The sequence below is a fragment of the Hemicordylus capensis genome, chromosome 7 (assembly GCF_027244095.1).
Source record: "Hemicordylus capensis ecotype Gifberg chromosome 7, rHemCap1.1.pri, whole genome shotgun sequence".
NCBI lineage: Eukaryota > Metazoa > Chordata > Lepidosauria > Squamata > Cordylidae > Hemicordylus > Hemicordylus capensis.
The window spans coordinates 12988070-13008087 of NC_069663.1; the positions used below are offsets into that span (position 1 = coordinate 12988070).

The 20018-nt window shown below is 45.2% G+C and overlaps 1 protein-coding gene across 2 annotated transcripts in view; it reads left to right on the top strand.

Moving 5' to 3' along the window:
• The window catches only part of TCEA3 (transcription elongation factor A3), a 33076-nt gene extending 13283 nt beyond the window's left edge, over nucleotides 1–19793 (top strand). The window contains exons 4-12 of one of the 2 annotated variants that reach the window (XM_053268742.1): nucleotides 3148–3283; nucleotides 5607–5675; nucleotides 7408–7485; nucleotides 8712–8875; nucleotides 12060–12116; nucleotides 13856–14010; nucleotides 16785–16931; nucleotides 17450–17521; nucleotides 18409–19793. In XM_053268742.1, the coding sequence (XP_053124717.1) occupies nucleotides 3148–3283; nucleotides 5607–5675; nucleotides 7408–7485; nucleotides 8712–8875; nucleotides 12060–12116; nucleotides 13856–14010; nucleotides 16785–16931; nucleotides 17450–17521; nucleotides 18409–18417 (887 nt within the window). In that variant the 3' untranslated portion in view covers nucleotides 18418–19793. The remainder of the gene's footprint in view (nucleotides 1–3147; nucleotides 3284–5606; nucleotides 5676–7407; nucleotides 7486–8711; nucleotides 8876–12059; nucleotides 12117–13855; nucleotides 14011–16784; nucleotides 16932–17449; nucleotides 17522–18408) is intronic. The other variant, XM_053268743.1, reaches the window with a different exon arrangement.
• Nucleotides 19794–20018: the final 225 nt, after the last annotated feature.

The following is a 20018-nucleotide window of genomic DNA, read 5'->3' on the forward strand; positions in this document are numbered from 1 at the left end:
TGTAAGCCTTAGCCTGAAAAGGCAAACCTGTGCCTAACAGATTGCCATGGCATTCGGCTTCCTACACTGCCTGGACAGCCCACAGCTTCTTGCCCTTCCTCAAGTTCCTCTGAAGGACTACAAAAGACTGACCAGTAGTAGTATTATCAACAACGCCTTCCTACAAAACTAACTTACCTCTCTCATCTTATTTTCCCTCCATGCAATCTCTGTCCTGCCTGCTTCCCGGAAGGGCCGCTCACAGCCTCTGATTGCTGGGCTAACAGCATTCTGCCTCAAGCTCTGCGCCATATTTTCTTCCCCCTCAATCCCTCTGCCTCACATCCTTCAGGGGTGTAACTAGGGAAAATGGCGCCTAGGGCAAGCACTGAAATTGCGTCCCCCATGCCCCCGGTCCAAACATCTGACACATATCTTTCAGAAAACTTGTCTTTTACCATAATATAAGCTCAGAGAGCCAGTGTGGTGTAGTGGTTAGAGTGCTGGTCTAGGACCGGGGAGACCCGAGTTCAAATCCCCATTCATCCATGAGACTTGCTGGGTGACTCTGGGCCAGTCACTTCTCTCTCAGCCTAACCTACTTCACAGGGTTGTTGTGAGGAGAAACCCAAGTATGTAGTACACTGCTCTGGGCTCCTGGGAGGAAGAGTGGGATATAAATGTTTTTTTAAAAATTACAAAAATACAAAATTACAAAATTTCAAAAAATACAAGTCACAACAAGTAGTAGGTTAGGCTGAGAGAGAAGTGACTGGCCCAGAGTCACCCAGCAAGAAACCATCTTATTTATTCATTATTCCTCTGTGTAAACCACCCTGAGCCATTTTTTGGAAGGGCGGTATAGAAATTGAATAAACAAACAAACAAATAAAATAATATTTATTTATTTATGAAGTTATTCATTATTCATTTATTTATTCATTCATTTATTCATTTATTATTCATTATTCAGTTATTCATTCATTTATTTATTTATGGTTATTCATTTCTTACATTTCTGCACCACCCCATACAAAAAAGGCCCTGGGCAGTTCACAGTCTAAAAACCATTAAAACATTGACATAATTAAAACAATTTTAAAAATAGTTTATTTTTCAGCATAGAAGGCTTGCTCTTCACATTTTAAGATGAAGAGATATTTCCTGATAACGGTTTTCACATTGCCAAAATATTTAAAACTAGCTTTCATTTCTGAACAATAATGCATTTCCCCATAGAAACCTCAACTATACACTTGCATAGGTGAAAAATCAAGAGAAAATCAAGTTGAAAGCCTTGCCAGTACAAATGAACTAAAAAGAGTGGAGGGAGTTTTCCACTGCTTCTGAAGCTGGGCAGAAGCGGTTTCCTACCCCTGAATCTGCTATTGCACTACAACTCCCATCATCCACTGTCTTTTGCCACTGTGTCTGGGGATAATAGGAGTTGTAGTCCAACAACATTTGGGGAACAAAGTTTGAGGAGCCCTGGGAAGCTCTTCAGGAAACCCCTTCAGGAAGCTCTATAAGCATTTCTCAATCTTTAAAAAGATTTAATTCAGTGTAATGCAATTTAATTATACTTTTAAAAAACAAACAACCCTCCCCCAATAAATAAATAAATCAAACCCCCCACCCCCACAGCTCATTCTTCAAAGCAACTGCAGCCAGAGAGAAGAAAGCAAGAAAATGAGCCCAGACATGCACTTCTCTGCAGGCTTTTACAAGAAGCACAGCAAGGAAGCCAAAAGGCAGAATGGATTTATCCTATGATATGTGTCCAGTTTGCACACCTTTCCAGTCTGCAAATTCTGCCAAGTTACTGCCCTTTCTCACCAAGCTACCAGAGACTTACACAGCTGGTGGGTGGCTGAGCTCGAGGCCACGCCCCCTTTGCACGTGGCCTTGAGCTCCGAAGAGCCCGAGCGAGCTCTTCGGTCTCATTTCAGCAAGCGTTTGCTGCCTGAAAGCATCTATTCTCCCTTTCTCTCCCTCTACTGGGGGGAGCTCCTAGTAGCCCGTGGGGTGCCGTGCATGCTCTCCGCAGCCAATGGGAGAGCACCTACCCGCCCCAGACTCAGAGAACTCTCATGTGACTCGCGAGTTACACCTGTATGAGTGGCAGGGGGTGCAGGCTGTGGCAGCACAGTGGCAGCGGTGAGTAGCAGTGGACACGCCTGGTGGTGCTTGCTGGGATTGAAGGGGGGTTTCAAAAAAAATTAAAATTTAAAAAAAATTGTCGTAGTTGGGTGCGGGGGTGGGGTGGGGCATGGCAGGCACTTTGCACCCCCTGCAACTGGTGCCTAGGGCATGTGCCCTGCCTGCCCCACCCTGGATACACATTGCCTTTGGCTCATATTTCTCTACATCAGCAATGAGCTCCCTTATTCCCTTCCTTTCTCTGTCTTGGGCTTTTAGCTCAGAGACTATGAGTGGCTTTCTGTGTGAGCAACCTTGATTTTATTTGGGAACAAAACTGGAGATAAACATTGCTAAGCCTTGTTAGTTGTATTAAAAGGGTGATCTCAAAAACTGCTTTCAAAAGTAGAAGAGATATGCTTTTTTTCCCCTGTTGCAGTTGGGCAGTGGAAATTGTTTTGGTTTGTTGCTATGCTACAGTAGAGATAAGACGCAGTTTGACTGCTAGCCCAGACCAGACAGGAATATATTTCCAATGTATTCACAGTCTTTTTGCTTTTAACTGTTTCCAGTGAGGATGAATGATTTTAAAATGCTGTTGAGAACCTGACAGTACAATGAATAGTATTCTGTGTACATGCTGGCATGCTTAATTGCTAAGAATGTAATGATAGTTTCAACAAAACTTTTAAATTATAGTCTGTGTGGAATGCTACTTATTTCCTTCTTCCCCAAACACACGTGATCTCACGGGTAAAGAATCTGAGTCACTCTGATTGGCTGCAGTGTGTCTTGACAGCCAGGCTGTTCACAACAAAGGTGCCTCCTGGGGCCGACCTGGTGGGACTAGAACTGTGGGGACTAGAACTTTAAACATTGAAAATGATTCCCATTAATCTATCCTGTGGGCTATGCAAAAATACCACTGGGCGTTTTGAATATAAAATCACAGACAAAACTTGGAAATGAGCAAGGCTTCCCACTATGTCTTTGGCTATAATAGTAGTCGAATGTCCCATTCTCTTTCAGAGTCATCAGGGACCCAGAAAGGTAAAAAGGAGCATGATATGGATAAAGGGATTAGCTGGAAGATTGAAGATGAGGTTGCTGCCATTTCCCATCCAGTGAAACTCTGCAAAAGTTCTGATGGAAAACAAAAAGACAGGTATTGGCATATTCGTTCATTTTGTTGCTGGGAAAAATGCTTCCTTCAACTAGCAGGGCCATTGTGATGTGAAGTGCTTCCAGGAATATGGTTGCATGTAGGGGTGTGCACAGACCGGCTTGTGCGGTTTGGACCAAATTCGGACTGAACTGCAGGTATGCGAACCAGTTTTGAAGCGGTTTGCAATCAAACCACTCAAATTGGCACTGTTTGTGGCAGACCTATTTGCAATCGAATCAGTCCATGCACACCCTTAGTTGCATGAGTGATAATAGGTACCTATTGGATAATAAAAATGCCCTCAACCTGTATTGACTCCTATCTCTATTCAGCTTGCAAAGGGGTGATTTGTTTAGAAGTGGAAACTGATTAGTGTATCCAAGAATTTCCTTGGGCCCAAGAACTTCCTTGGGCTTTGTTTTGATACTCATCTTCAAAATGATGCTTGACACTTGTTCTTTGAAACAAGAGCTATCGTTTGGAGTCCTGAAGGGCTCCATTTTGTCTCCAATGCTTTTTAACACCTACATGAAACTGCTGGGAGAGATCATCAGGAGGTTTGGTGCAGGGTGTTATCAATATGCTGATGACACCCAAATCTATTTCTCCATATCAGCTTCATCCAGAAACGACTTAACCACCGTAACTGCTTGCCTGGAGTTGGTAGTGGGCTGGATGAAGGAGAATAAACTGAAATTGAATCCAAACAAGATGGAGGTGCTTAGGAAATGGTTTAGATTTGCCTGTTTTGAATGGGATTGCATTCCCCCTGAAAGATCAGAGTAGCAAATTGGTGTGTGGAAATTTCCTTTCCTGACTCAGGTAAGTTAATGAATAAACTGTCTGAACTGGTTTTAACCAGCTCTTAGCAGCCTTCTCAGTCAACTAGCTCAAGAATGACTCCTATCAGCAATGAGTCATTTCCGCAGCATGCTCAGATAATCCTTAACTTTCAAAACCCAGAAAGCTAAGAAAAAGATTCTGGTCAACCCAGAAGTTCTGGTAGGTTACTGCTGCCACCAAGCACTCTAAGGCTTTCAGAGAATCTGACCATTGGACTAGAGTGCTTTCTGTAACTGGGTGTTGGGCAAATTAAAAAAAAAAGTGCTCCCCCTTGCTAACAGGGAAGAATAAAAACAATTGTTCTCCCAGGCATCTGCCTGCCCATGGAGTTAATTGTTAATTTGGCCAAGCTCTCTTTGAGACAAGTTTGCACCAGAGAAATCCCCTTTCTCCTGCTGGGTTAATAACCAACCCTTGGAGGCTTGTAAAAAGTGAAGGAGAGAGAGAGAAAGACTTTTTATTAAAATTACTACAGACTAGTTCCATCTGTAGTAATTTTAAAAAGCTTTTAGCTTTTTAGATACACTTAAAGATACTTAGTTGTTTACAAGAATACTTCAAAAGCACCCAGATGATTCTGGGGCGGCACACATCAAAATCTTACTTACTCAGTTGCAAAGAACAAATATTTAGAAAAATGCAAAGCACACACACAAAGAAATATAAATTCCTGATGCGAAGTCTGACTAAACACTCTTTCCCTATGCTAAATTCCTGAAGCCAAAGCCTTCCTGATGAGAATCAAGCCTTCTGCAATCCTGTCTTACAAAGATGGAGTTGGAGTTGGCTGCAGTCATCCTGCTGCAGCCAACTCCATTGCTACATGTCCTCCATGCACAGACTTCCTTTCTTCTTTCCAGAATCCCCTCCCCCCACAACTCTCTAGTCTCCCACCTACCTGGTGAACTGATTGATTGAGCCCTGGAGTTCACCAGTCTGTCAGTCAAGACAAGGGTTCACTTCTTGTGAACTCTTTAGAGGGTGGGGAGACTGGTCACTACAGGATAGAAACGCCCTCTCTGCTTATTCAAGCAGCAGGATGTTCTGCTCAGCTTTCCTCTGAAGACCACTACAAGCTAAAGTTCATGCAAAACTCTGTTTTCCAGATGTAAGCTTGAGCAGGTATTAGGATGGTACAGAATCAAGCACACAGAAATCAGTTTTTGTCCCAAGCTGGACCCAGTTTTGGTCCAGTGTTCTCTCATCTGAAAGAAACCAAACTTGTGTAATGCTGCCTCTGAAACTTCTCACTGGTTCGAGAAGTGAAGTGTGTGCCACTAGTATGGATTCCTTGTGCTATCCGCAGCTCGTCCCAATTCCTGTCATAGTGCAGCTCTCAATTTCTAGGGTGGTTTTTAAAAATAAATATTGATATTCAATATTGATATATACTGTAGATATAAATAAAAAGATGACATATTAAGCAGGCACAGACTTTGTCATGGCAGTCTGACATCTTTGTGGGGGTTTTTATATGCAGACATCCTAGTGCTCCTAAAGGAACTTCGACTACCTCCAAAAAGTCACATTTTGAAATCAAGAAAGAGAGGTAAGTATTTTATGGCTCATCTGTCTATTCGAGGCCTGTTCAACTTTGGCCCCCCAGCTGTTTTTGGACTAAAAGGTAAAGTTGTGCCGTCAAGTCGGTGTCAACTGAGTGTTTTCCAGACTATGAGATTTGCAATGATTAATGCATTGCAAATGGTGATGGAATAGTGTAGGTTTCAAAATGAGAGTAAAGGGTTGTTTAATGCTTCATTGTAAGATGGTGGCTATTCATATTTTCCATCCCCTGAAACATATTTTCCAGGCACGAGTGTCTATATTCTCCTTGAAATTGATTTATCTGCCCCTCCTCCTGCTCCATTGGGCCAATGGACTCATGGAGTCTGTGTGACGTGATTTTTTTACAAATATATATTTAAAATGGGGGAGCGAAAGGAAATCCTGTGGTGAGCCTGGAAGGGGGAAGAGAGGAACTGGCGTGCCTGTGGGGGGCGTTCTCTTCCATGGCGGCGGTGGTGGCCAGCAGCCCCTCTGCTCCCCCCCGCAAAGCGGGTGCACGGCCAGCCTTGCCGAGCAGAGCTGGCCACTTGCCACTCGCTGGCCACTGCTGCCACTCCCTCCGCCCGCCCCGGTGGGTGCGCAGGCAGCCTCGCCAGGTGGAGCAGGCTGCTTGCCACTCGCTACAACTCCCATAATCCCCAGCCACAGTGGCCAATAGCCAAGGATTATGGGAGTTGTAGGACAACATCTGCTGGAAGACTGAAGCTGAGCAACCCTTGTTGAAGAAAGTGCAGCCTTAGGCTGACTGTACTCAAAGAAAAACTTGTGAAGGTCCCAATGGTGCCACTGTTATGTCTGAACCCACCTTGTATGTTCAAAATACTTATCCTGAGCTGTGGACGACATCAGTGGGAGATATTATAAAGGCATCTGAATTTGTGCTAGCCTTTCTGTGTGAATGGTGGCCAAAGAAAAAGCACAATTGGGTTTCAGCATATGATTTAGCCTTAAGATTCCCATGTTTCCATTAACGTGGAATGAAAGAGAAGGATGTGCTGGAGAAGGATGTGGATATTTTATATGCCCCTTCTGATATTATTAACACTGAATTTTGTTTGTATATTTTTAATGTGATGCATTGTTCATATTACTGTTCATTTAAAATGAACAATTGAAAAATATTGTTGTTTTTTAATCCCACCATGCTACAGCCCTGACAAAAATTGTTAAGCTTGGGACAGATGCTTCCTTTGAAACCTACAGAAGGGGAGGAAAGCTGGTCTTGTGGTAGCAAGCAAAAATTTCCCCCTTGTATTTCACAAAGTTGATACTATTGTATTATTTGGTTCTGCTGTTGTTTAAAGCTTCTAACTCTAGTTTCCTGTTCTCTGTTAATCTGGTACATTATATTACACGTGTCCTTAATGTTGTTCTGCAGCTGAGACATGGGGCCAGGAGAAGGAGAGGAAGGCAGTGAGTGGCCCATTTTAAAATTTTGTCTCCTGGCCCACTCCAACCTTGGTACTCCCCTGACTTGACTGGAAGTCTGAACAAAGCCTACGTGCATAGAAGTTGTGTGCACACAGACTCTTCACTTTCTCTGTATGTAGGACATTGTAAGCTCTGTTCTGACCTTTGGAGGACTACATGCCAGTCGTCATTAAACTAGACCTGAGATTCCTCCACTCTAGGGATGTGCACACTTTGGCATCACATTTCTTACGTACACACTTAAGTACCATGTTTTTGATGACATCTCCTTTCCTCATTACCAGGAGACCATCCACAGGCTCCAGCCCACCTGCATCTCCTCCTGGTTCTCAGATGAATTCTATTGATGGCAAAGAGGAGAGGTAAGGGGCTTTCCCTATTCCCTATTCCCCTTAGGGGACAGGGCTGCTCTGGGAAGAGCACCTGCATGCTTGCATGTAGAAGGTTTCAAGTTCCCTCCCTGGCTTCTCCAAGATGGGGCTGAGAGAGATTCCTGCCTGCAACCTTGGAGATGCCACTGCCAGTTTGAGTAGACAATACTGAGCTAGATGGACCAATGGTCTGACTCAGTATATGGCAGTTTCCTTCATCCCTATGATCTAACGGCTAGCACAGAAAGGGGTGCATTTTACCCTTTTTAATGAAAGCAAAGGGTAGATTCTTCCATATGGGGGGGATGATGGTCTGGGAGGGGCCTTCAGTTCCAGACACTTTTGTAATTTTCTGCCATGAAACAAGCCACAAATCTGCCATGAAACAAGCCAAAAACCAGCAAATCCCCCAATTGGTTTCAAATTAAATATCCATTCTTTTCAATCTGCCCTACCTCCCCCCCCATCAAAGCCCTATGGCAAACTGATCCCTAAATATCCGGGGGGGGATAACTCGGCGATCCACCGCCACCGCCGCACAATCCGGGGGGGTCGGGGAGGCATGCCACTTTTTGGTGCCCCCCACCACGTGACCCACCAGAGTGGCGCCCAGGGCACGTGCCCTGCCTGCCCCCCCCCATCGTTACGCCCCTGCAGTCCCTCCCATCCACCCTTCCTCACTTCTTTCCTTGCTGCCTACAGCCGGCAGCTGACCAGCACTAGAGTTCAGGCTTCAGCGAGGCCAACACTAGAGGCCCCTCTGGAAGCCCCGCCCACCAAACAGCTGAGAGGCAGAGAGGGAAGGAGCTGTAGCAGCTTGCCTGGAGGAAGCCTTTCCTTCCCAGGCAAGCCTGTACTGCACAAAAAGGTCAGCTCTCGGCTCTGCTGGAACCAGACTGGGAGTGACCAGGACTGGGAAAGAGAGCAGGGCAGGCTGCAGGGGCCTTGGGGTGGGGAGGCCCAGACCCTGTGGGCCTAGGACAATTGTCCTCGCTTGCTCTATTATCACTCCACCCCTGGGGGGTGCGCTTCTTAAAATGTGAAATTGTTGAGTTTTATGAGTGCTTATCTGCACTTTGAAGTGACAGCGCCCAGACACAGTTTGATCACCTTAGAAATAACTAAGCCTTAGAGGAGGCTACATCAGGGAGGTTCATAATAACAATATTTTAGAATGTCTGTCCGTGCTGAGATCTGTCTTTTTCTGTTTTGTTCAGATCAAACAGCAAAGCTAGGCAAGATGTGGCGAAGACACCCACCAGTCCTGTCAGCCCAACATTTGCACCTTCTGCCCCCTCCTTCTTAGCCTCCTGCTACCTTACAGGAAACACTGTCCGGGACAAGTGCATTGAGATGGTCTCTGCAGCTCTGCAAATGGATGGTGAGAGGCTAAAGGGCTGAGGTTTGGTTTGCATTTCAGAGTGCAAGTCAGGTGCCCAAAATCGCCCTTAGGAAGGGAAAAGGCATGACACATAATGTATTTATGCTTTTTTAAAAAAAATGCATACAACTCCTGGAAAGCAGAAAATCTTTTGTTTTGTTTTCATTTTCAGGTAAGTGGAGGGGGGGAGCTTATAATCTATTTTGCATACATTATAATCCTATTGAAGTACAAGTTGTTCTAGTAAGAACTAAGCCTACTTTCCTTTCACTGTCTACATCTGGACCAAATTTGGTGCAAATCAAGGTCCACAAGTCAGATCTCTTGTGCCTCAAATGTTCATGTGTCCACCATCTTGGATAAGGGTGGATGACAGCATCACAGACTACTCCATTGAGGTGTCCCTACAGCTGCGGCAAATTTATTTCAAATCAGTTAAGCAGTTCACAAGTTAGCCCACTTGCGACTCACAGGTTTACACGTCCACCATCTTGAATCGGTGTGGATGACATCACAAACTCTGCCATTAAGGTGCCCCTGTGTGTCACTCCCTGCAACTGTACCTAATTTGGTTCAAATGAGTTAGGCAGTCCACAAATTAGCCTGCTTGCACCTCAGATGTTCACGTGGCTGCAAATTTTGAATTTGAGTTGATTACATCATCACACAGCACACCATTAGGGCATCTCTATGTGTCCCTACAGCTGTAGCAAATTTGGTTCAAATTGGTTAAGCAGTTCACAAGTTTAGCCCACATGCGCTGCAAAAGTTTATGCATTTGCCAGCTTGTATTGGGGTGGATGACATCATCACAATATGCCATTGAGGTGTCCCTACAACTGTACCTGATTTGGTTCATATTGGTCCAGGCACTGGGAAGTTGATGGGGGCAGGGGCACACACCCAGATGGACACACATACAGAATGCCAGGTGATCTCATAAGCCTACTGGAAAGTAGGCTAATAAAAATGATACCAATTTTCATCTTCTTATTAAGAGGGGCTTAGACAAATTCATGGAGGACAGGTCTGTAAATGGCAACTAGTCTGTTGGCTATAGGCCACCTCCAGTGTCCGAGGCACGATGCCTCTCAACAGAGGTGCACTTAGGTAATTTTGGAGCCTGTACCTAAGGCCTTTGGAGGCCCCACCCGCCCCTGCTACAAGTTAAACATCATCCCCCTATATTCATGAAATGAATTTATTCCGTAATGTTTCTGAATAAATTTAGTCAAGCTGTCTTGCTTTTCGAACTCACAAATTAGTTTGTTTGATTAAAAATGCCACACCCCAGATATTAATTAGGTAGTCTAATGTAGTGAGAAGCTCCAAACGTTAGTGTCAGGAGCCTGTCCGTCTGGCATCCAAGTCAAGGTCCTTGTCAGGGCCGCTGGAAGTTCCCCGGCGTCCTCTCCAGTCCGTCTGTCCAACGTCTTCATTGAAGTCTCAGGCAGGGTTGCAGGCAGCTCCTTGGAGACCTCCCTGGTCTGCAAAGAAAACACAAGAGAACACTTTACTAGAAGTATCAGGTTCAAACTGCCTCCCCAACAACCTGGGCTGCTCACCAGATTTCCATGGGTCCAGAGCCCAACAAGGTGCAAGGCCTCCTCCACAGAAGGATAGTGACTGGGCACAGCAGTCTGGTCTCGAGCAGGGAACAAGGGTTGATCAGGAACAGCCAGAAACTCCAAAGCCAACACAAAGTTGGAATCCCTCAGAGTCAAAGGCTGGGGCTGAAGCATGCTCCAGGAATGACATGTTGCTTCCAGCAATTTGTTCACTGCCTGCTGGCTTTGATTTATAGTGCTTTACTAATTGGGTTCCTCCTCTGATCAGCTGCCGATTCAGCGTTTATCTTGCCTATTAACCAACCGTTTACTCCGTCTGAGTGTCTCCAGCTGCTGCTGGCAACGCTCATATCTCTGCTGTTGGAGTGTTATTGTTTGCACGTTTTTTGGCTCCGGGTTTGGCTCTTCACCCCCACTTCTCCTGTTCAGCTTCGTCCAGATCTGTCTCGGACAATTCTTGTGGCCCGACAGCCAAGCTCTCTTCTCCAGGTACTTCTGCAGCTGTTGGAGGGCTGCCAGCCACCTGTTAGTCCTCGCTATCCGAGGACGAGGGCATGACAGTTAGTAATTTAGTATTTATTTGTACAATTTTTAGATTACATTGGTGTATATACTACCATTTATAGCTCAGCTACTGCCGTTTCTTGTTGATCAAGCCACTCCATTCTGCACAGGCTCTCAGTGTCAGATCTCACTAGAGGCTCGTAATCTCGTACAGATATTCAGGACTATGTGTATTCTGAGACTCTGTGGGAGCACAGAAGAACACAGAATGTGGTACTGGGTGCAGAATGCAGTTTCCTGAGAACATGTGTTTTAAAGAGAACATTTAAAAAAGGAACCGTGTAGACTATGTGGTTGTAAAGTCAGGCTTGAAAGAGTATGGGCATGCTGGCTGAAACCACTGAAGAGGGTGCTGAGCTTCAGAAATTAAGTTTCTTGGCTGCTGGGTGAGGACATCTCACGTGGGTTATCCTCTCCGCACACTCCAGAGGCAGGACAAACAATCTAGGCAGAGCCTATAAGAGGCGGGAGAGGACAGCCCCTCCCAGTTCAGTTTGTCCTGCTTTGCTCAAAAGAAAGTCATTTGCTTTTTCAGCAGCTGCTTCTAGCTAGCCTTTTTCATCTTTAGTTCTCTACACCTGCCTCGTTGCTCCTTTTTTATCTCCCATCCATTTTTTAATTTTTGTGTGTGTGTCTTCCTGTCCTCCTCCACACTGCTCTTCCCATCTTTATTCTCTCCCTCATCTGCCTTTTTACTTTTATGGAGCCAAGAAGAATGGGCATTCTCCACATCCTCATGCCCAAGGGAAAGAGCTCAGTGCCTACACAGGGAAAACGGCTTGCCTATTCTGTGCAGGTCCATGCTGAAGCCTTGGGACTGCTGTGGCCTGTGTCGCCAGCACCGCAGCCTGGTGGAAGAAGTGAGGAAATATGCGTGAAAGGAGAACACTCTCCCAGATGACTTTCTACATCGCCCTTTTAAATCAGTGGCTGTTTTGGTCTGCCTTGGCTTGCTTTTGACTTGGCAAACATTTCCATGTTTAAACACATTAACTGGATCCAAGTCTCCAAATCCATGATCTGAAGTTTTCTCTTTGTATCTTTCTCCTCAGATGATTACAAGCAGTTTGGAGTAAATTGTGACAAGATGGCAGCTGAAATTGAAGATAATATCCTTTAGAGAGAGTGGGTTGAGGGGTAGGTATGTGCCTGAACCATGGTTCAAAGTGTGGTTCGAGCACTTTCAGGGAAATGAAAAAGGGAACTTTAAGAAGAAAGAGAGCAGGTTCTTCGCTACCTTTCCAGATTCCTGCTAGGGTGGCACTGGTCCCCAAAAGCCCCATGTGCCATCAGCATGCACATGGCATCCACGCATGGTCAGCATGGTCAGCAACACCATACTGGCCATGCAAATGTCGCCTGCAGAGAGCAGGTAAGCATCTGCTCTCTATGGGTCTCTAATAGACCCCATTTCAATTTCCCTAAAAGGGCTCAAACCATGCTTCAAACCTCAGTTCGGGCACATCCCTATTGAGGGGTGTCAGTATGGGTTAGAGGAAACTCTAGTGTTGCTCTTGGCTAGCTGAATCCAGTTGTCTAGAACAAACCTTTAGACAGTGGATACTCATATGATCTGAAGTACTGACCATGAGGCTACAAAACCTCTTAGACTTGCATCACTGACTGTAATCCATAAACAATTTCCTCCAGAACAATTCTTTAACAGAACTCAATAGCTCTCAATAACTCTCACAATACTGGATGGATATATTATATGCAAATTAATGTATGTGAAGAATTTTGAGGGTCAGGAAGTGCGCTGTGTGAACACAAAGTATTTTTAATTAAACACGATTAAAAATAGTAACTAACATAAATGGAAACTAATTATAATTTGAAGTCCATAATGCTGGGAAAAGTTGAAGGAAAGAGAAGAAGAGGATGACACCCCCCCGCCCAGCAAGGTGGATGGACTTGGTTACGACAGCAATGAATGCAGACCTTAAAGGCCAAGTTGAAGACAGATCATCCTGGAGAGAATCTATCTATGTAGTTGCTAAGAGTCGACACCGACTTGATGGCACTTAATCAATCAATCAGTATTAACTTATTAAGATATAATGCATATCTTATAGCAGCAGTTCCTAACCTTGGGTCCCCAGATGTTGTTAAACTCCAACATCTTGAGACTATTGTAGCTGGGGATGATGCAAATCAGGGGATGGGCCCTAATTCAGTGGAAGAGCATCTGCTTTGCATGCAGAAGGACCCTGGCAGCATCTTCAGGTAAGGCTGGGGGGAAATCCTGCCTGCAACCTTGGAGAAGCTGCTGCCAGTCAGTGTAGTCAAAACTGAGGGTAGGTGGACTCGACCTAAGGCAGCTTCCTATGTTCTTATGAGTTGCCGTCCAACAAGGTCTGGGAATTCATTTTATACAATAGCCGATACCTCCCAACTGACACTTTTCAGTGGTCTAAATTAGGCCTGCTCAACTTAGGCCCACCAGCTGTTTTTGAACTAGAACTCCCATAATTCCCAGCCACAGTGGCCAATAGCTAGGGATTATGGGAATTGTAGGCCAACATCTGCAGGAGGGCCGAAGTTGAGCAGGCCTGGTCTAAATCTTATTCCAAGAAATAACAGTTGGCTTCTGTTACTTTAGTAGTGACAAATGAACACCAGCTGTTCTTGGTGTTTGCCATGGGAGGGCAGCAGCTACGTAATTTTGTGGCTTTCAGTCAGACCATTGGTCCATCTAGTTCAGTATTATCTACCCAGACTGGCAGCAGCTTCTCCAGGGCAGCAGGCAGGAGTCTCTCTCAGCCAGGGAAGGGGCTTGAAACCTTCTGCATGCAGATGCTCTTCTTCAGCCTTCTGCCATTTTGTACTTATTCCTTGACACTGCCACGTATCTACCAGGAGCTGAAAGGCACTGATATGAAATATCGGAACCGAGTGAGGAGCCGGATCAGCAACCTGAAGGACCCCAAGAATCCTGGCTTGCGCAGAAATGTGTTGTGTGGAGCTATCCCACCAAGTCTGATTGCCAAGATGACAGCAGAAGTAAGTGTCAAGATCGACACCAAGTGGAAGTTCTGTGATCGGGTCTCCCAGTGTTTCTTCTGTTCAAATACACAAATATCATACTTGCATTTTATCCATTGTGAGGGTCATAGCAGCTTTGATAGGCATCCGCTTCAAAGAAGTAGTCCATCCTCTGTGAGAGAAAAGCAGAAGTGCTGGTGCTTTCCATCTGCAGTTTTACTAAGTACTTGTAGCAAGATAATGAGGCGGGTCTCACGATCAGTGAGACCCGCTTTGTAAGGGTGAGCTGGGAGAGCAGGCTTAGCCCGCTCTCCCTGCATATGAGCAGACAGTCTGCTCTGGGTGGCCGAACCAGCCGCCCATACAACTGCCGGCTCCATAACGTTGCCGGCGGGTGCTGGGAGGGGGGGAGGGGGGGCCAATTGGCCCCCAGAAGCTCCAGCATGCACTGCACGAGTGCGCAGGGCATGCTGGAGAGACCCCCGGAGCCGGGAGGCAGCTTTTCGCATCCCTTCTAGGGGTCTACTCATGAGTAGCCATGGCGTGGAGCCGCGCCACAGCAACTCACGATCAGGAAGCCCAGGTTAGTGGAGCGCTCACTCCACTAACCCGTGCTTAGGTGAGGACTACATAAGCGGGTGACCCGCTTTGACTCAACCGGGCTCAGCTGTGAGCCCGGTGAATCTCATGATCAGTGGAAAGCAGGCTAAGCACCCTTAGCCCGCTTTCCACTGATCGTCAGAATAGCTCCAGTAGCTTTTATTGTGAAATCTGCTACCCAGCAAACCAAGCATCCTTTTAGCTGATGAAAGCAGTAGCTGCCGGTACGGGTGGGACAAATGCAAGTCATTCCTGCTTGCCTTTGGCATGCAGGTTAATTATTTACCTGGTTCCCCCAGTGGGCAAAATGATCAGCCTGCGCATCTGGGGTTAACACAGAAGTGGACAAGAGAAATCAGAAAGAGAAGGGAGGAGAGCTAGTCTATGGGATGAGAGCTGGTCTTAACACAAGAACAGCCCTGTTGGATCAGGCCCAAGGCCTACCTAGCGCAACATCCTGTTTCACACAGTGGCTCACCAGATGCCTCTGGGAAGCCCACAGGCAAGAACTGAGGGCTTTCTCCTGTTGTTGCTCCCCTGAAACTGGTCCCCTGAAAATGAGAAAACTCTGAGGCTGGAGGTGGCCTATAGCCCTCAGACTCTAGCCATGGATAGATGTCCTCCATGAATTTTATCTAATCCTTCTTAAAGCCATCCAGGCTGGTGGCTGTCACCACATCTTGTGGCAGAAAATTCCATAGGTTAATTATGCATTGTGTGAAAAAGTACTTCATTTTTGTCGGTCCTAAATTTCTTGGCAATTTGGGTCCTAAATTTCTTAGCATGGCGTGTCCCCTGGTTCTAGCGTTATGCGAGAGTGAGAAAAACATCTCTCTCTCTCCGGAACTATGCATAATTTTATAGACATCTATCATTTCCCCCCTCAGTCATTTTCGATGATTTGGAGAGATATCTAACTCTTGGAGAGATATCCCCTGTGCGAGAGGATATGGGCTCATTATCCATAGACGGGGTCCCTTCTAAGGGAGTGCTTCCTTGGAATGATGCCTTCCTTCCCCAAGATCTCCATTCTCCCTGACAGCAGGGGAGCCATCTGCCTGGGAATGGGATGCCTCTCTCACATCCCTGAAGTCCACTTACCTTTCAGACTCTCTGAACTGCTCTAGATCAGCCACCTTGGCTTTGAGGGAACGAACTTGTCCCCTGAGAGCCAGGAGCACCTGGCACCAAGCCCACATCCACATCTTCTGCCCCTCAGGCAGATAGTCATGCATGCAATCTCTCTGCAATATACTGCGAAGCGCCCCCTCCCCTGCTGGCTTTCTACCTTCATGACTGGTTTTGTTGGCTGTTTGGAGTAGCAAGAGCAATAGCACTTACGTTTATAGCTCTATAGCCGAAGCTCTCTAAGCGATTTACAATGATTTTAGCATATTGCCCCCAACATTCTGGGTACTCATTTTACCGACCTCAGAAGGATGGAAGGCTGAGTCAACCTTGAGCCCCTGGTCAGGATCGAACTTGTAACCTTCTGGTTACAGGGCGGCAGTTTTACCACTGCGCCACCAGGGGCTCTTTATTTGTATTGGAGTATTTGGAGATTGTTTGTTTATTTGTGGACATTGCAGTAGCAAGCATCTTTTGCTAAGTAGGGTGTGCATTTGATTGCATTTGAATGGGAGACTACATGTCTGAGCACTGTAAGATATTTATTTGTTTCTTTTTATTTAACATAAAATAAATACATAAATAAATATTTCCTTAATGGGATGGAGGCCGCTTTGGGAAGAGCACCTGCATGCTGCAAGTTCCAAGTTCCCTCTAGCCAGGGCTGGGAGAAACTCCTTCCTGCAACCTTGGAGAAGCTCCTGCCAGTCTGTGTAGACAATACTGAGCTAGATGGACCAAGGGTCTAACTCAATAGAAGGCAGCTTCCTGCGTCCCTATGTTCCTAAGGAGGTGAACAGGGATAAGAAAGCAGGAACAAGGCATACCTGCAGCTTGTTTATCATCTCTCTGTCCCATCCGCTATTGATCAAAAGGGTTTTTTCAAAAAATTGTTAATCTAATCAGTCAAGGCTGGGATACACATGATGCGCAAAGCCCTGGCAGTGATGTGCAAAAGTGCAGTGGCACAACAACTTGACTATGAGAGCTGCAACCCTAACTGAAGCCACGGTCAATGCTTTTGGAATGGTCTCAGGTCCTAAGTATAACCTTGTGCTTTGCAGGAAATGGCCAGTGATGAACTGAAGGAACTACGGAATGCCATGACCCAAGAAGCAATCCGAGAACATCAGATGGCAAAGACTGGAGGCACCGCAACTGACCTCTTCCAGTGTGGCAAATGCAAGAAGAAGAATTGCACCTATAATCAGGTGGGGAATGTGGACTGAACTGTTGAGAGCTAAGAAAGTACTGTATTTACCTGAATCTGAGACTAGTTTTTCTCCAAATTCTTTAATGTTAGAAATGAGGGATTGTCTTAAATTCAGAGTCCTGTTCCTTTTAAACCTCTATTTAACCTCTGTTTTTAAGGGGGTCGTCTTAAATTTGGGGTCATCTTCTATTCAGGTAAATATGGTAAGAAAAGCCCTGCTGGATCAGGCCAAGACCAGTCCAGTCCAGCATCCTGTGGCCCACCAGATGCCTTTGGGAATCCCACAAGCAGGCAATAAGGGCATATCCTTTCCTGCCAAAATTGCAGATTTCTTTTTTAAAAAAAAGGTGTGGCATATACATCACCCCAATGGTAGTAATGAAAGTGGCATCCTGTTTCATTGGAGATGAGATTTTAGGTTGCTGAGATGAGATTCCCATCCTTTTTGCTGCCACTGTTTTGTTCCAGATGTTCAGAAAGGCAAACTTCCTGATCATAGCTGGCTTTCTTCTTCAGGTTCAAACACGAAGTGCTGATGAACCCATGACAACCTTTGTGCTGTGTAACGAGTGTGGGAATCGTTGGAAGGTCTGTATTGCTCTTCATTGTTCATACACACACAACAGTATCTTTGTCCCCTTCACAACTCTACCCTCTACCACTCTAAGTCAGAGGTTAGGAACCTAGGAAGCTGCCAGTGTCAGACCAACTGGTCCACCTAGTTCAGTATTGTCTACCCAGACTGCCAGCGGCTTCTCCAAGGTTGCAGGCAGGAGTCTCTCCCCCAGCCCTATCTTGGAGACGCCAGGGAGCGAACTTGGAGAACACATGCAAGCAGAAAGTTCTCCAACTGGAGGCTCATGTATCTATGTCAACTGCTTTGGAAACTTGTGTTGAAAAATGATATATGAATATTTATTGTATCCGTATTGTGTACAATGCTTCTAGAAATGACAGGCACTACCTCTTGATTGTTCTTGATCTCAAAAATTCTCCTAATTTAATGTTGTTCAGGTAAGTGTCTGGTTCTCATGGTGATTACCGGTGTAGAATCCAAGGGAAAGAGTTGTGGTATGCAAGGACACGGTAGTGGAGTTGAATCAGGAATATTTCCCCATTTTCCAGATTTCCCCATTTTTTAATTTGTTTGATAAAATGAGCCACAAAAAGGTTCCTGCAGACAAAATGGCAGCCAGAAATGACCTCTGTGTTCACTTCTGGCATTCTAGGAATCACGGAATCACGGGTTTTAACATTTCATATCCACAGATAAGGTGGTCAGGTGTCTATTTGACACCCGTGGATATATGAAGCTGTGAATAGCGGTTCCACATATGAGGTTTGCCTGTATTGTACCAAAAGCCACATGACTGAAGATGTTATCTTGTACCTGACTTGCACTGGATTTCCACTGTGCAAATCCCAGAACTCTAGAGCATCAGTCTTTTATTTCAATTGTATTCTTTGTCTTGCAGTTCTGCTGATGCACCCCTATGCTAGCTACTGATGTTGAAGATGCTGTTCTGTCACAGCCAAAGAGGAAGTCGTTCCTGTGAACTGTCCATTGCAGAAATTGAAGCTGGAAAGAGACAAAAATTTAAAAAGTTGAAGTGTTGGGAGTTTGTCTTGGATCTTAAAAATGAAATAGGAATGGATTTTAGTTAAAAGGAGTGATGGTCGATAAATAATCCAGGCAATGCTATGATTTTATTTGACAGGACTGTCCATATTCTGTGATCATACTGCACAAGTAACAGGAGTTGGCAGTGGGCTTGGAATTTTGCATTTTGACACTCTCCACTTTTATCTTTCAAAGTAAATTTCTAGCCCTTAAGGCTGCCGAGATAGGTTTGAAAGCACAGAGGTAACATTTAGCAAAATCCCCAAAGCCAGAGGTGGTGCTAAACAGAATTTCCAACCTTCAAGATTTCGAGTTTCAAGGCCCTGCTTAAGTCTTTGCCCCTCTGCATGATTGGGAATAATTTATTCAGCTCACAGAATACCGTTTTTCTTGATGCAAAATTTAGATTAATGGTTTTAGCACAGAATAAACACAGTGCTGATTCTAGATTTACAGAGTCCACCCTAGTTCCTCCAGCTTACAAACTGCTATCAGAGGATGATTCCCATTAGAAGACCTCTTTAGGGCATTGGTCTTCCACTGGTAGGAAGGGTCCACAAATAGACTGCAGCAGTGATATCCTCCCAATTTCAGCACTTTTTTTTTTAAAGGGAAGAGAGTGACCAGATTCCAAGCAACATAGGCCTCCTGTATCTTTAATAAATGTGTAGAAGAGGGAATTTCAGGAGACACAGATTTTCTCATTGTGACAAATTGCATCTCCAAAAATCCTCCCCTCTTCTATAAAATTAAGCTGAACTGAGTTAATTGGTCGATCCAGCCCAGTATTGTCTACTCTGAATAGCAGCAGCTCTCAGAGGTCTTTCCTAGTCCTGCTTCCTTCAGAGGACTGTCCTAGTCCTTCTCCAGTATTTTAATTGGAGATGGAAACCTGAGACGCTCTGCATGTGTTATGCCACTGAGCTATTCCACCTGATCACCCTACAATCAAAAGCAGGTAGATGGACAGGTATGGTTAAAAAAATTTCAAATGGGTTCCCTGTTGCTGATTGTAGTTAAAAGTGGGTTCTGAGTCCAGTATAGCTGAAGACTATTGCTTATGGGGATGCATAGAGTTAGTCAATTGTTTCATGCCAAACGAATGAGAACTGCAACAAACATGTATAGTTATGGTTATGATGGAGTGCAGCTGGCACTGAACTTTTGTAAAATCAAATGTAAAATTACATTTGCCACTTGACAATCATAAATTAGTAAATTCTGAATGCTCACCTGTCACTCACTGTGTTGGTCCATTAAGAAGAGGGGAGGTAGTTGTTTCTCTGCTGAGTTCGACCTTTTGGGCTACAGGTGCGGCATTTATTATTTATTATTATTTACATTTTATATCCCGCTCTTCCTCCAAGGAGCCCAGAGCGGTGTACTACATACTTAAGTTTCTCCTCACAACAACCCTGTGAAGTTGGTTAGGCTGAGAGAGAAGTGACTGGCCCAGAGTCACCC